At 37.8% G+C, this 14,943-nt stretch overlaps 1 protein-coding gene across 1 annotated transcript in view; it reads left to right on the forward strand.

Moving 5' to 3' along the window:
- CCDC171 (coiled-coil domain containing 171) overlaps positions 1-14,943 on the forward strand; it is a 203,669-nt gene that overhangs the window by 74,622 nt on the left and 114,104 nt on the right. Inside the window, exons 13-17 of the mRNA XM_081319831.1 lie at positions 5,556-5,662; positions 8,271-8,360; positions 8,778-8,978; positions 11,892-12,059; positions 14,101-14,289. Coding sequence (XP_081175957.1) covers positions 5,556-5,662; positions 8,271-8,360; positions 8,778-8,978; positions 11,892-12,059; positions 14,101-14,289 — 755 coding nt within the window. The remainder of the gene's footprint in view (positions 1-5,555; positions 5,663-8,270; positions 8,361-8,777; positions 8,979-11,891; positions 12,060-14,100; positions 14,290-14,943) is intronic.

A 14,943-nucleotide genomic window follows, 5' to 3' on the forward strand; every position in this document is an offset into this window, starting at 1 on the left:
AAAGAACTTTCCTAGGTGAAAGGTCTTTTCCCCTCATCCTTTTGAGATTTGTTGTTGAGCCACTGTAATTCCATCTTTACACACATTTGCCTTCCTTTCCAGTTGGTCTGCTTCCGGTAGCCAGAAGAGTAACCAAACTCACAAAGGGGACTTTAACTCTATTTTACTTTGGGCAAACGCTTGCATTTTGCCGAAGCAGACCACATGCGTTAAAATGATCTCCTGAAAACCGTATGAAGCAGTCTTAAGCCTAGCCCACCCTTCCTCTTTTCTCCCCAAAAAGTGAAAAACAACCATACTTTGCTGAATTCTCCCCTTACTCCTCCCTTTCTGCATAAATCTGTCCTTTCGCTCATATTATTTTTCAAGACTACGCTACCAGTTGGCCACCCACATTAAGTCAGAGGGGAAGTAATTCTAGACAGAAAGGGTCCTGATAATACATATTTTGCAACGACAGAAGTGGCACTGGAAGATTTCTGGCCTGGTTGCGTCTCAGTTCCACGGTGATAGACCCCCAGTTTGTATTAATCACCATTTGGAAGCGGGGACTTTCCTACTACATAGCTGAGATTTGTTTTCTTCTTTCACACAGCAGGGATTTACTCACCATTCCCTCTTGCATTTCAGCTTTCACTGTAAACGAGTATTGATGTAATTACCATGAATTTTTCATGGTCCTCGTCCAACTCAGCCAAAGATTTGGAACCAAAATCCGTTCTGCATCTGGGGAGATAGGGAGACACACAGGACAAAGCTCAGAGAAATCAGGGAACTGAAGCTATTGAAATTGGCTGGGGGTGCACTTCCTCCTTTTCAAAAGCATTGAATAAGTTTCTGAACTGAGCACTTTGGAACAACTTGGTTAGTACAGAGGTTTTGGCAAAGGAGATTGGGCTGCCTGGAAAGAAAGAGCCAAGGCAACGCAAGTTGAAAATAATTCTGCACATGAAACATATGCTTTTGTACATAAGTTATTAGTTTTGTGTTAGTTTTGGTGTTAGAGTTGTCTTTGTTGTCTTGGGGGAAAGGGCGGTAGTGGGAAATACGCCACATCTTATTTTTTGAGAGGATTGCTTGTCTCCTTTCTATAGACTTTAACATTTTTGTAATATGCCACTACATCACGCAGACTCGTTGGCAGGACCTGTCTTGGAGGCTGAACAGAAGAATAGGCCGATATTTGGTTGTTTCCTTAAGTTTTTTGACCAGGGTCATGTCTTGTTTTTAGCACATTGAAACAAGAGAGATCAAATGAATGATTATGGCCAATATAATAAAGGACGGTGACCCCGTTTTTGTGTAAAGCACGGGTGGGGAACAATGGCCCTTTTATGAATGGTGGACTTCAATTCCCGGAATTCTTGAGCCAGCCATTGTTCCTGACTTCTGGTGTAATGTAGTCATAAATTAAATAAATAGCATGTTTGTGGGGCTGAGTATTTGGACTCACAGTCTTCTAAGGGTAATGTCAAATAGTACGGCAACTATTGTGTTTTGCTTTAGGACAGGGATGGGCAACTACGGCAACTTTATGACTTGTGGACTTCAACTCGCAGAATTCCTGAGCTAGCCATTCTAGGAGTTGATGTCTATTGGTTGGAAAGTTGCCGTATTTGCCAACCCCTGCTTTAGGCATATAAACCATCAGTAGCATAGCACTGGGGAGAGGCAGAAACGCAAGGCTGTGTCATAGACAGATCTGTGGATTTGTTCTCTCAAGGCAGAGATTCCCCAACCTTTGGGGCACCAGGGACCGGTTCCGTGGAGAGTGGTTTTTCTGTGGACTGGAGGGGCTGTGGTTTTGTATGCTGCCTGCATCCTGTAGATGGGGCTTTGCTTGCTTGTGCGGACCGGTTGCTGGCACGGATGGGTGTTGGGGACCCCTGCTCTAAGAAGACTTTAGAATGGTCGCCACCCTAATGGTTAACAATGGGAAATACAGAGTAAAGAAAAACTGTCTTACTAGAACATAGGAATCACAGGACTGGAATGGAATTCGTACTTATGCTACCTTTGCTTATGAGTTGAGAATTTTTTTAAATTTAAACAAGTAGAAAGAAACATGCAGTGGGAGAAGTGAGCTGATAGCCGTTCTGTGCTTCTGATGAAGTGAGCGGCAGTTCATGAAAGCTTATGCTTTTTAATAAAATTGGTTAGGCGGATGAGGAGTTACCAGACTGATTCTAAACAGATATATAGGACACGCAGTTCCTTTTTTTACATCTGGTGTATTTTTTTTCTTTTAACATCTTACCTATTAAGTTTATTACTCCCTCTGAGGAGCCCAGGAAGTCTCTCATCCCAGATAAAATATGATTACATTTTAATATCAAGTGACTTATTTCAGGTTATCCCCTCTATCCAATATCTTTCTCGTAAAATACTTCTGCTTCATATATTTATTTAAAGTTTCTTAGTACATTACTTTTTCTTGGGACAGCGGTTAATCAAAAGACCAATTGTTGCTCTGCTACTGATTTGCTGGCAATGTGTACAGAAGACTTTCTCACACCAACACAGATCCAAATTATAATCCATGCACAAACATACATCCTGAACCCCGTCTATAAATTTTTGGAATATGTATGTATGTATGTGTGTGTGTGTGTGTGTGTACACACATACATACATATACATGCATACATACATACATAAAAATAATAAATTTAAAAACTGAAATCCCAGGTGTAGACATTTGAAATCAGTAAAAATAAAAACGATGAACTCCGGGATATACAACAGAATCAGACCCACGGCGACCGCACGTGAGAGAACGAGACGACCGCCTAGGCTCTACTTCGAACAAGGAACCTACCAACCAGCGCATGACTGCGCACGGCGTGACGAGGCTTGCGTGCCAAACAGCTGATAGGTGCGACTTTTAAATCTCAACCAGAGACCGGCTTTTGCAGCGAAGCCGGAACCACCATGGTTATATGCGAGCGAGCGTGTCACGAACGTGTCACACCCACATTCCACAACTTGACCGTTATAACTACCATATAGGCTGGTCTTGGAAGCAGAGTTTTATCCTGGTTCTATTGCTTTCATTGGGCTGCATTCAGAAACTAGCGCTGCGGGACAGTTGTTCTGTATCAAGGTCTTTTGCTTATGGCCTTCCCCCGGGTTCTATCTTGTTGCCCAGTGTTGCTCAACATCTGGACGAAACCCTTCTAGAAAAATATCTGGAATTTTGGAGAACTATTGAAAGTTGTTTAAGTTTCATAATGGTTAAATGAAGAATTAAGCTGAAATTACTTCTCATCAATTGAGAGGTATTGTTGATAAATACAAGACTGAAATTCATCTGTTTTTTAGTTGTTTTGGACTTCCCCTAAAGGTGCAGTTCTGCAATGCTTCTCGATCCTTAACTGTCACTGAATTTTGATGGCTGTAATAAAGCACAGTTTATATTTGTTTGCACAGATATTTGTGCCAGCTGTTTTTCTTCACAATCTGGTCAGGTTCAGTGATGCCCATGTGGTAATACAGGATAGAAATCAAAGTCAAAACATTCTTGAGTTAAACACTTTTATTATTCTCTCGTTTCAATAGCTTTAATTCACTTTGCTTTTTGTATGTCAACTTTCACGGCAAAGAGATTGGAGACGTCCAGGGGGAAAATGCATTAGAATATTCTTTGCCACAAGTTGTGAAGGTATCTCACTTTTTTATCAAAAATAATTTGTGGCTATGGCAAGGGGAAATTTTTGATTGCAGTAACAGCTATGAGAAACAGGAGAGATTCAGTGTAGATACAGAGCACATTTTGGATTGAAGCTCCTTGGAGTTGCTTTTCCTTCAAAATAAAATTAACTAGTTTAAGGGTTTTATTTTTAAAGAAAGGAAATATGAATAAAGTGATGTGTCCTTGGCTTGTAGGGTCTTTAGTTTTTAGAATATAGAATTGTGCTATCTCTAGATAGATAGATAGATAGATAGATAGATAGATAGATAGATAGATAGATAGATAGATAGATACTGTAGATAGATAGATAGATAGATAGATAGATAGATAGATAGATAGATAGATAGATAGATAGATAGATGATAGATAGATAGAGATAGATCTAGATTTTTTTTAGATTCCTTTTTTTGTATGAGAGTGCTTTTCAAATGTGAGATGCAGAACTGGTGGCCTCCAAAACCAATATCTATGGAACAACTCTCTTAATAAAGGCTATATCTTTAATATCTCAAGAAATCACAGTGCTCTCCTATCATCTTTTGAAAGATATTTGCATATTCTTTTAGATACCTTTCGTAAATACAAATTTTTATAGAAGCTAACAGTGGATCAGTTTTGGAATATTGTTATAGAATTAAAGATTCTGGAAACATCTGTTTAGCCATTGTGTAGCATGAGACTTTGTTATATTTAACAATCATTTGCACTTATGCTTTTTGAAAACTGTAATTAAAGCAGAGTGGCTAAAAGTATATCCAGATCATGCTGTGCATCTAGAATCTCATGCTGCTTCCAGTAACTTCAGAAAATTGTTTTTAAAATGAATAGTATCCATTCATCCTATACCTGTGTATGGTGTTTAGGTCCTTTAGGATTTCATTTTGAGTGCCGGTTTTCAGGATAGAGCAGAGCAGAGCAGAACACAATAGAATAGATTACTTTATTTGGCCAACTGTGACTAGACACATAAGGAATTTGTCTCCGGTGCAGAAAGAAATCCACATGCAAAAGAACAGAGTAATAATCATCATAATAATGATATCAAGGAGAAGTCAGTTATGGTAGTCTGAACTCTTGAGATGTTGTGCTTCTAATGAAGTGGCCATTGTCTGAACTATTAATTTTATATTTCGTTAAAGATATCATCTTGGCTGATGAACCATGATTTAAACTCTTGATTAAGGTCTGCCATGACTACTTAATTAATGAACGGTCAAAAGACTTCTTTTGGGGGAAAAGAGGAATTAGGAGATGTCACTATTGACAAATGTGGCCATCAGCTAAATTAGGTTAGATAATCATTTGGGTTTTATTTTTCATATTATTTTTTTTCTGCACGGGGTACGAGAAGAAATAATATTTTGAGGTTTCAAGTGCTTTAACTTGCACCCAGGCAAAATAGGGAGCCCTGCAGTCCTTGGCATAGAAAGACAGTTTCTTTCCAAAATGCATGGCAGAACATGAATCATTGAAGGCACGAACAGGCTCTGCTCTTGAAAGCAAATGTTTGTTTCCTTTGGAGGATGATCTTTTGTGAACGACACACAGGCTTGCAATCATTAGATACCTTTCAATAAGATTGGAGGTAGGCCTCAAGATGTGTAGGGAAACAAGCCAGAGTTCATATTTTTTCATGTGGTGAACTGTGGCCATAGTGCAAAAAAAAATAATAATTCTCCTTCAGCTTTATTTGACATTAAAGAACAGATCCACCAGTGTTGCCTTGGAGAAAAGACGGGTCGTTCAAGATTCCCTATTGTCACTGGAGCCCGACTGATTTAAATATCTCTGTTGCTTTTGGAGAAGTTTTCTTGTCTCTGTTCAGCTCTAAAGGGCTTTGTTTTGATTCTGCATTTTTCTTCAGGCATTCACAAGGACAAAGATAAACCGCCCAGCTTCACTCTTGTCCTTGAGACTTTGAGGTGTACCTTGACAGATTACCAGAACAAGCAGGAAGAGGCATCTAATGAGGTAACAGTTGCACTGCTCAGCTCCACGTACTGTATATAGCCTTCAGCCCACAATGCTAGAGATTCCTTGCTTGTTACAGAGGTCAAAACACTGGGAATGTTGAGTTGACAGCTTTGCAGAGGAGAAGAAGAAGAAGAAATAATTTTTTTGGTCACAGTTCTTCCTTTAAGCTTGCCCTGTGGTCATGATTCACTTTAACTTAAGAACGTGTTTAGCTCTGTGTAGGTATTTATGTGATTATTTTGTGTGTGTGTGTGTGTGTGTTGAAATGTTGGAATGCCCAATTATTTTAAGTTAAGCTCTGTGCGTGACTGATTTTTATTATCCATTTAAGATTTAACATGCAGTACATTGCGAAATGTAAAGCTATGTTCAAGTGGTATACTACATGTGTTAACACCCTGTCCAAATTGATAGCAGGTGAATAAATGTAGAAAGGCCTTAGCATTGGAGGGGTAGGTGTTCTTGCTCTCTTAATGTAAAATGTATGCATTTTAAGAAATACGTTTCTGGAGCATTTTTCTTAACATCCTCAAACTAGAAATAGTTAAACCTGGTTATAATTTTCTTTTTAGTGTTTAAAATTAAGTGTTTAAATAGATCCTTGTTCCCCCCACAGTGTACATAAGCATGTATTCTTGAATTTATGTCAGTTTGGATTGTAATGTTGTATTTGCTACTCAAGAGCAGTGCTTTTTTTGTCATAGAACTCACCAGAACGGAGTTCCGGCACCTTTTTTTGGCAGATTTTCCAAGTTTTAAAAGTAACTTTTGAAAATTTGATGTTTGGTCCACATGGACTTGAATCACCCTGTTGAGTGTAGCAGGTCAACGGCAAAATCAATAAAATGGTGCATGCGGGCTGCTTGTGTGTCAAGTCCAATGCATGCATACTTCATCCAGCTGATTGGCTTGGGGCACTGCTCAGCTTGTGATTGGTCATGTGGTGAGTAATCACTGCAGGCGATGACCATTATGTTTTGTTACACAACTGACGTGTGTGTGTGTGTGTGTGTGTGTGTGTGTGTGTACAGTGATTGACTACGTACAAAAGGTAAATAAAAGATTAAGAAGATGTGAGTTAATTTTTTTAACAAAAAAAAGCACTGCTCAAGAGTAAACCTAATTGAACTTTATAAGACTTCTCACAGCCCCACACATCTCATTACCTGCTCAGAGTGTTCAGTTCAGTTTTTCATTTTAATGGAATTATTGATAGAGCTATAAAACCTGTGAGCTTTGTGCAACTTAAATACAGGAAAAAGATTAGATATTTTTAGCAAACTTGTTGCAATTTCAACAAATATATATATATTTGTTGGGGGGCGAAAGCCCTAATAAGCAGGCATATACATAGAATGAAGGCTATTGCTAAGCACATTGATTTGTGCTTAGATTGTAAGCCGCCCTGAGTCTTCGGAGAAGGGCGGGATATAAATGGGATAAAAATAAAAAATTTTATATATAAAATTTTTATAGCTAAATTTTAACTCTTTTGCAGTCAAGTCTTTTTCTGTTATCTGAGAGCCACCAAATAAGCCACAAGGGAAGCAGTTACACGTCTTGGTATACTACCACCCTTACCTAGTTTCTTTTGCTAACATCCCACATGTTCAAAGTGGCCTTTTGAGGCAAGAGGCCCTTAATTTCCGGTGGGAATTGTTATTTGGGAGGATGAGCATCACCTGATCTTCAGCACAACTGAAAAGCCAGCTCAGCAGGCTTTGGCTGAGGAGCATGTTTTGTTGTGAACTGATGCCAGAGATAGCAGTGGGAAGAGACCGAAGGGGTGACTGTTAAAAAAAAAAAGCAGAAAGAATATTCTGTCAGCAAGAAGAATGAACTGTCAGGAAAATAAATTGCGAGCAGTCCAGGGCCAACAGATGACCTGCCACAAGACTTCCCAGTAGGACTGAATGGGCCTGACCCTGAAGTTGTCATATGGAGGCAGAGACCCCAGCATATCCCTCCTGATAGGCAGATGGGGTAGCTCTGTGCCCTATCTTTGCCTTGTTGATAGCATTCCTGTCTTCTGTTCTGTTCTGTTTTCTTTGCAGGGTAATTAATAGCGAAACTTTTTTTTTAGCAATTAAATTATGAGATAACCAGAGCCATATTCAGGGGGAGGAAAGTCTACTTTTATTGTGCTTATGGGCATTTAAAAAACACCTATCATGATCACCTTTTTCTACTGATTTGTTCAGTTTGAGCAACTTAGTGGTTTTACCACTTCAGCCAAGTCAGGCTGAGACTGTGAGGCGAAGTGCCTAAATCTGTAGGCTCCTATTGAACTTAATGAAACTTGCAAGTAAATGTGCATGCAACTGCTCCATTAAATCAATACATTATTTTGGGGATTTCCAATCCTTGCAGATGGAAAGTATACATAAGGCAGCTATAGGTTACGAATATAAAGCAGACAGGGACATCACCATAAAAGCAACAACATCTTTAATTTAGTGTCAAGCTGCCCATTGCTGTAACACTGGCCATTTTACTGCCAGGAAAATCAGTCTGCATGAAATGTCAGCTTTAGTCTGTAGGCAATTACGTTGAAATTTCATTTCTCTTGAATCTGATGCATTGTTTACTACATTTTTTTTGCTAGCTGGAGAAAATGACAGCTCTTTCTGAGAAGATGGCAAAAGAACTTGAGGCTTCCCAGCACCAGCTAAGATCTCAGACTCAAGAACTTCAGGTATCTCTGTCTTTAACATCCCTGTTAACTTAAAGCTAAATGTATATTTTTCTAATGAGTTTTGTCTCAATTGTAGTTGTAACCTTGAAAAGTTCTAATCAAAGGGATTTTATTAGCTTCAGCAGGATATCTTCAGAATAAAGGGTTTAAGACTATTAAATGTGTGATGATGTTTTTGAAAAATGCCAGGGCAACAAGCGTAAAAGTAAAACAACAGTTCCAACTGGAATCACACTAGTGGCTTTGTTTAATTTAAATTTAATTTTAAATTCTGTGGTTTGGTTGTTGTAGTTAACTATTGGAGTAAATGGTCTTGTTTGTGGAGCTTTCAGACATGTATATCTGAAAAGAGTTATCAGATAAGGAAGGTTGTGCTTTATTGCATGAAAGCGTTTATCTTTCCTTTACTATTTTTAGGTAACACATGACAGTCTCACTGGTACCAAGAAGGAGTTAAATAATCTGCAAACTAAGTGTGCAGACAGAGAATCCTTAATAGCTACATTAAAAATGGAACTACAAAACGTATTGCATTGCTTGGAGAAAGAGAAAGCGTGTTGTGCAGAATATAAAAATGAAATTCAGAAGCTCACCCAGGCTTATGAGAAGGATACAGAGGTATTACCAGAAACAAGATGTCTGTCAGAAATATTATTTAATCTTTTATCTTTCATACACACACACACACACACACCAGATCATTTGTTTTGTAGATACAAATTTATGCCACCACAATAAGAAATCTAAATGATTGCTTTCCAATGTTTTTATGAACTTTTATTTCTGGCGTTATGTTTTTATTTTATTATTCCACTTAAGAGTAACCTGGCTTGTTTTTCCATTTTCCTGCCATTTTTACCCTTTGGTTTGTTGTTTGTTTCTTATTATTGTTTTTAGGGTTTTAATCAATGTGTACACTACCCAGAGTTGCTGGGAATTGGGTAGCATATACGTGTAACAAATTGTCATTGTTACTAGGATTTAAAAATATTAACTGCTCAACTTATCTGATTCTTTACATTTAAAGAATATCATCATTCTCTTGAGATGAGAAATGTAAATATTGTTAAGAGAAAGATGCCTAAGGAATTTTTGAAAGTTAATGTTTATCTCAATGCAAATATATACATTTGAAATATGTCTGCATTTGGAATAGATTAGCTGTTTAATCCCTTGGCACCAATTCCTATTAACTGTTTCAAATGGCAAGTCCAAGAGACGAGAAGGACCCTAGATCGTTTTACTCACCCATCAACAGAGTCAACTTAGCTTGCCTATTCTTGAGATAGCAGCTGATTATAACATTGTGTACAGTAATTGTTTCATGAAGTGTTATTTTGAAACATGCTTTCCACCCTGATGTTTATCCTATTTTAAAAATACATTGTTTGCTTGTGTTTAGAGTTTCATTTTCTTTTGCGCTCACAGCTTTTCTGCCCTAGGTACATTAAATGTATTCTCTCTCCCTCTCTTTATTTCGATTGTGCTGCATATTGAGCTCATTATTCTAACGAATCCGAGAAAGAATGCCAAGCGACTAAAAGGAAACATTATTTCCACCCTTGTTTCAGTCTGGGATTTAAATTGTGTCCATATGAATCAGCTGGAATTGTTCTGCTCATCAGATAGTGATTAAAGTAGAGGAAACTAGAAGCCTGACAATATTGTAAAGTCAGCATGTCTACAGTATTGTGGTTGGGTTCAACATGTGAGAATTGATTCTAGGCCTTTGGATTCCTTTTCCAGGCCAAATGGATGATTACTATGCTTGGTTTATCACAGCCCAAGCAAAAAGGACAGAATGGCGACAGATTAAATTAACAAGGAGAAGTGAAAGACTGAATGGAAATGCTTTGTTCCTATTTTGCCATGTGTTGTTGGTGTTTTCTTCTGAGCGATTTAAACACCAAACTATGGTTAGAAGAATCACAACAGTAATTCTACTTTTAATGCTCTTGTAAAGTTTGTTTGGAAATGGCTTAGGTTGGACTGCGTCTAAAGCACGCTAAAAGGAGTGGAAAACTTTTCATTGAAGATAGTGGGGTTTGGATCACAGGCTCAAGTTTTGGTTTGGGATTTGTAGAAAAATTTCCGAGCCCTTTGCATTGAGCAAAATGATGCACAATGGGACTCTTTTCCCTCCCATTTACATTAATGAAAAATGTTTCAGTGTCCAAAGTCAGCAGTATAGATATTAAAAGTACTATTTTATTCTCCAAACATATTTGTTCTTTATTTAAAGAGTTGGATGCATGTAATTTTTTAAAAGATGCAATGATATACTATAATTTTGCTACATAATTACATTAATTATCCCTGGCTCGAAGTATTTAATAAAGTTGTCAATAAGAATAAATTAAATACTGCAGTGAACATGAAACACCCTCAGAAAATAGCAATCCTATCCTGTGTCAGGAAGTCAAAGTATTTCGCAGAGTCCTGCTTATATTCAAAATTATTCAGTTTGTGTGTCTGTGTGTAGCAGAAAAACCCTGGGTGTGAAACAGGGGAGAAGTAGAGCTGAACAAGCAGTTGTTTTTTTCAAGAGCTGCTCTGTATTTATCACTTAGTTTATTCCCTGTAGGGACGCGGTGGCTCAGTGGGTTAGGACGCTGAGCTTGTCAATCAGAAGGTCGGCAGTTTAGCGGGTCGAATCCCGAGTGCCGCGTAACAGAGTGAGCGCCTGTTACTCGTCCCAGCTTCTGCCCACCTAGCAGTTCGAAAGCACGTAAAAATGCAAGTAGAAAAATAGGGACCACTCCGGTGGGAAGGTAACAGCGTTCCGTGCGCCTTTGGCGTCTAGTCATGCCGGCCACATGACCACGGAGACGTCCTTGGACAAATGCTGGCTTTTCAGCTTTGAAACAGAGATGAGCACCGGTCCCTAGAGTCGGAAACGACTAGCACGCATGTGCGGCAGAACCTTTACCTTTTATATGTTCTGTATATTTACTAATATATTATTCATATACATTTCAGCGTTTGATCCCCAGTAGCATTTACATGGTCTTCCCTGTGTGATGGTTAGTACTATACATCACAAAAAATTACTCGAGATGAGCACCGGCCCCTAGAGTCGGAAACGACTAGCATGCACGTGTGGGGGAACCTTTACCTTTACTTTTTTTATTCCCTGTGCAATCCGTTAGTATGATCTTTTTTATTCGTTAAAAATTGCTACCAGCATTTTATTAATAGTTACAATAATAAAAGTACTACAAGGTCTGATTCTCCATATTTTTAGTAAGCAATACATTCTAAACTTTATTAAGCAAGAAGAAACCCCTCACTGCTTAAATAAAATGCCTGCAGGATCAGCCCTAGTGTAAATATTATAGGCCATTGTCTATTTTGTGATTTTGATTAATTATTTAAGCATAGGTCACCACTTTGGAACATTCGTTTGTTTTTATTTATGTTAAACATTTCAGTGTATAAATATTGGCCATTCACTCTTTCTTCCTCTCCCCTTCTTTTCCTTTCCTTCCCTCACCCCCCCCCCAAAAAAAAAAATTGAATTGCATTTTGCAGGAGAAGCTAACTTTCCTCCATACTTTATACCAGCACTTGGTAGCAGGCTGCGTTCTTATAAAGAAATCAGAAGGCATCCTGGATAAATTCTCCTGGTCAGAGCTTTGCACAGTCTTGCAAGAAAATGTTGACACCCTGATCTTAGACCTCAACAAGGCTAATGAGAAGGTACTGTCCTCAGGCACCAGACACCTCTATTAAATTCCGTGACATTTGTCCACATCACAATATCGTTAAAAAGGACTGACATTCATCTTATTTCAAAAAGAATTTGGATGTTAATAATTCAGTACCGTTAATTATGGCTTGTCTACAGCTCGGTTTGATGCCATTGCTGTGGGCATGTAAATGTGACTGAAGTCTGTATGAAATCTCTAAGCTCCAGCTTCTGTTCAGGACTTGCTAATACTATTAACCAGTGTTAGCCACAGGGACCTAATTAAAAGAAAATAAATTAATCTTACTGATGAAGCTATTCAAAGGACTGAGTCATTTACACTAATAAACCAACTCTTTATCTCAGCATAAAACAGAAACAAAACGGACTTGTTTAAGGAACATCCTCTTTAAAATATTTGCTGTTGAGAAGGAGGAATTATTTGAGGAAGGGGAAAAAAGGTTTCCATGAAATGCCAGATGCTGTTTGATCTTTTTGGATTTGTAAACATACAGTATATAGCAACTGCAAATCTATACATCGCGAGTTTGAAGAAGATAACGTTTAAGAAAGCTGAACAACGAAGTTCATGCATATGTTGACATGAATTGACTTGTTAGCAGAAGGTAATAGTAAGATAAGATCAGATTTTTTAAAAAATAGAAGCATTTTGTTATGTACAAATAATTCTACAGATTATATTTTAACACTTCTGTCCATCTGCATGCCTGACTTGTTCACCTATTACTATAGTTTTCTGTGATCTGGAAGAATTCAAAAGTTTGGTCCTCACTTGGATTAGACTCTCCAAGTATAGGAAGAAAAACATTTCATAGGAGCTGAGCTACTCATCTCACATTCAGGTTTAAGGCAAGCCATAGGAAATGAAGTACAACTCTAAGGAACTTTATTGTTTAAAGTCTAAGAACTGGTTAATGCAAAATGATAACAGAGGCTGCAATCAGAAATTCTACCAATGTCTTAATATAGAAGAAACCTGATGATACGAGCTTCTGGGCAAATGCCTCAGTGGGCTAGAAGATGCTTCTAGAAGTTGACATTGCCTAACTTTGAGCAAGTATATCATTGCCTAACTTTGAGCAAGTATAGTTTTAGTCTGCTTTTTTAGTTCTGTTAGATTAGTTGAATTCAATTCAGTTTTTAACAAGGGAAATAAAATTAGAGGTGCAAAGGCAAAATGAAATCAAGGGCTTAGATTAGACCAGCAAAGTATGCCAAAATAATATGATATCGATTAAAAGTTCTGCTTAAAAGGTCTAGGTCTTTGTTTTGAAGGCCTCTGAATTATCCATATGAAAATTATTTTTGATACCCTTTGAAAATTGGCATTAGCTCCTTTAATCGTTAGCTCCATTTTGTATGAAAAGTTTCTTCTGTTCCCAGTACAAACTATTTGTGTAGTTTAGCTGACCGCCAGTCCTTTCCCCAAGAAAACTCTTTGTTGTTGCTGCTGCTATAGCATCTAATGTTATTATCTACAAAAATGTGATATTTAAGACAAACAACAACCCAGCCACAACCCTTCCTCAACTGGGCTGCTTTCCTATACAAATGTATTACTCTTGGGATAACATTAGAGCCTTCATATAGCTTCTGTCGTAAAAGACTTACATATTATTAATTGTGGTGGGTGTTTTTTTTTCAACCTGAGGCACAACTCTTTTAAAATTGCAGCAGCGGTTACCAACAACAAAACCAATAACTCACCGAGAAATAGGTCAAAAATCTCGTATTGGGGAAATCCAATCACTGCTCATTTTCAGATTCACGTTGCGTTAAAAATTTGTGGGTTGGTCCTAAAACTTTCAGTATTAGAAAGGGTAGTCAAGTATGGATAGTAAAAGATACAGGTCACAGGCTACGGAAATTTGACTGGTATGTTTCCATTGCTGAGAAGCGCTCCTTAATTCCTTGTGGGCTATGGGGTTAGTTGTAGCATCCTGAATGTATTATTAACCGGCTACTTTAAAATGGAACTGTGTATATGCATTGAGAAGGGTGATGGATTTGTGTTTGTTTTTTTAAATGCAGGTATCCCACCTTGAATATGTTTGTAAAAATAAGTCAGATACAATGAAGGAGATTCAACAGACCCAAGAAGACACTTTGAAGAAATTTGCAGAACAGATGAAAGCTCAAGAAAGCTGTTGGTTAAAGCAGAAGAATGACTTGGAACAGCAATATTCTGGACTCCTTGGAGAAGTTCACACCAGAGCTCAGGTACAATATTTCTGTCAGGAAGCTATTAACTTTTAAATGCATTCTTTAAATATTTAGGATATTATTTCAGCAGTTTTGTTCCAGTGCATTTTAAAACTGCTTGGGAAATTTGCTTTGAGAGTTGTTGTTTTTTTTAAAAAAAAACTATCAGCTTCCACTTTTTTAAGGATGTGCATGGTTTTATGGGAAGGCGTTCCATAACTTACACAGTGTTGGAATCCTGCAGTTGTATTTCCCATTTACTTGCCATGCAAAAGTAACCTACGGGGTAAAAGCATTGCTTCTTTGTGTTATTACACTGAATACCAGATGCTTGCCCCCCATGATAACTATTTTTTCTGTGTCTTCTAGCAGTAGTTTCTGAAATTCACTTGAAGGTGAACTGTGTCTCAGGCATAAGCTTATATGCAAGTTGCTAACAACAATAAAAAAGATATTGAAAGGCAAATCTTCCAGATTAGACAGGAAAATAAATTAAACTCTTATATCTCAGGGAAACTGATGGTGTCTCGGATAATCTAATTTCCGCTTCATTTGTTTTTCTGAACTTTACAAATGATAAAGACCATTACCCTTTTTGTGTAAAGAAAAGCCTTCTACTTGGATGTTGTAGAAATTTACAAGTGGTCCTTTGTAAAGCCTTATTATTGTTTC

The sequence above is a fragment of the Vipera berus genome (genome assembly GCF_964194415.1).
Source record: "Vipera berus genome assembly, chromosome: 2".
In the NCBI taxonomy this organism is placed as follows: domain Eukaryota; kingdom Metazoa; phylum Chordata; class Lepidosauria; order Squamata; family Viperidae; genus Vipera; species Vipera berus.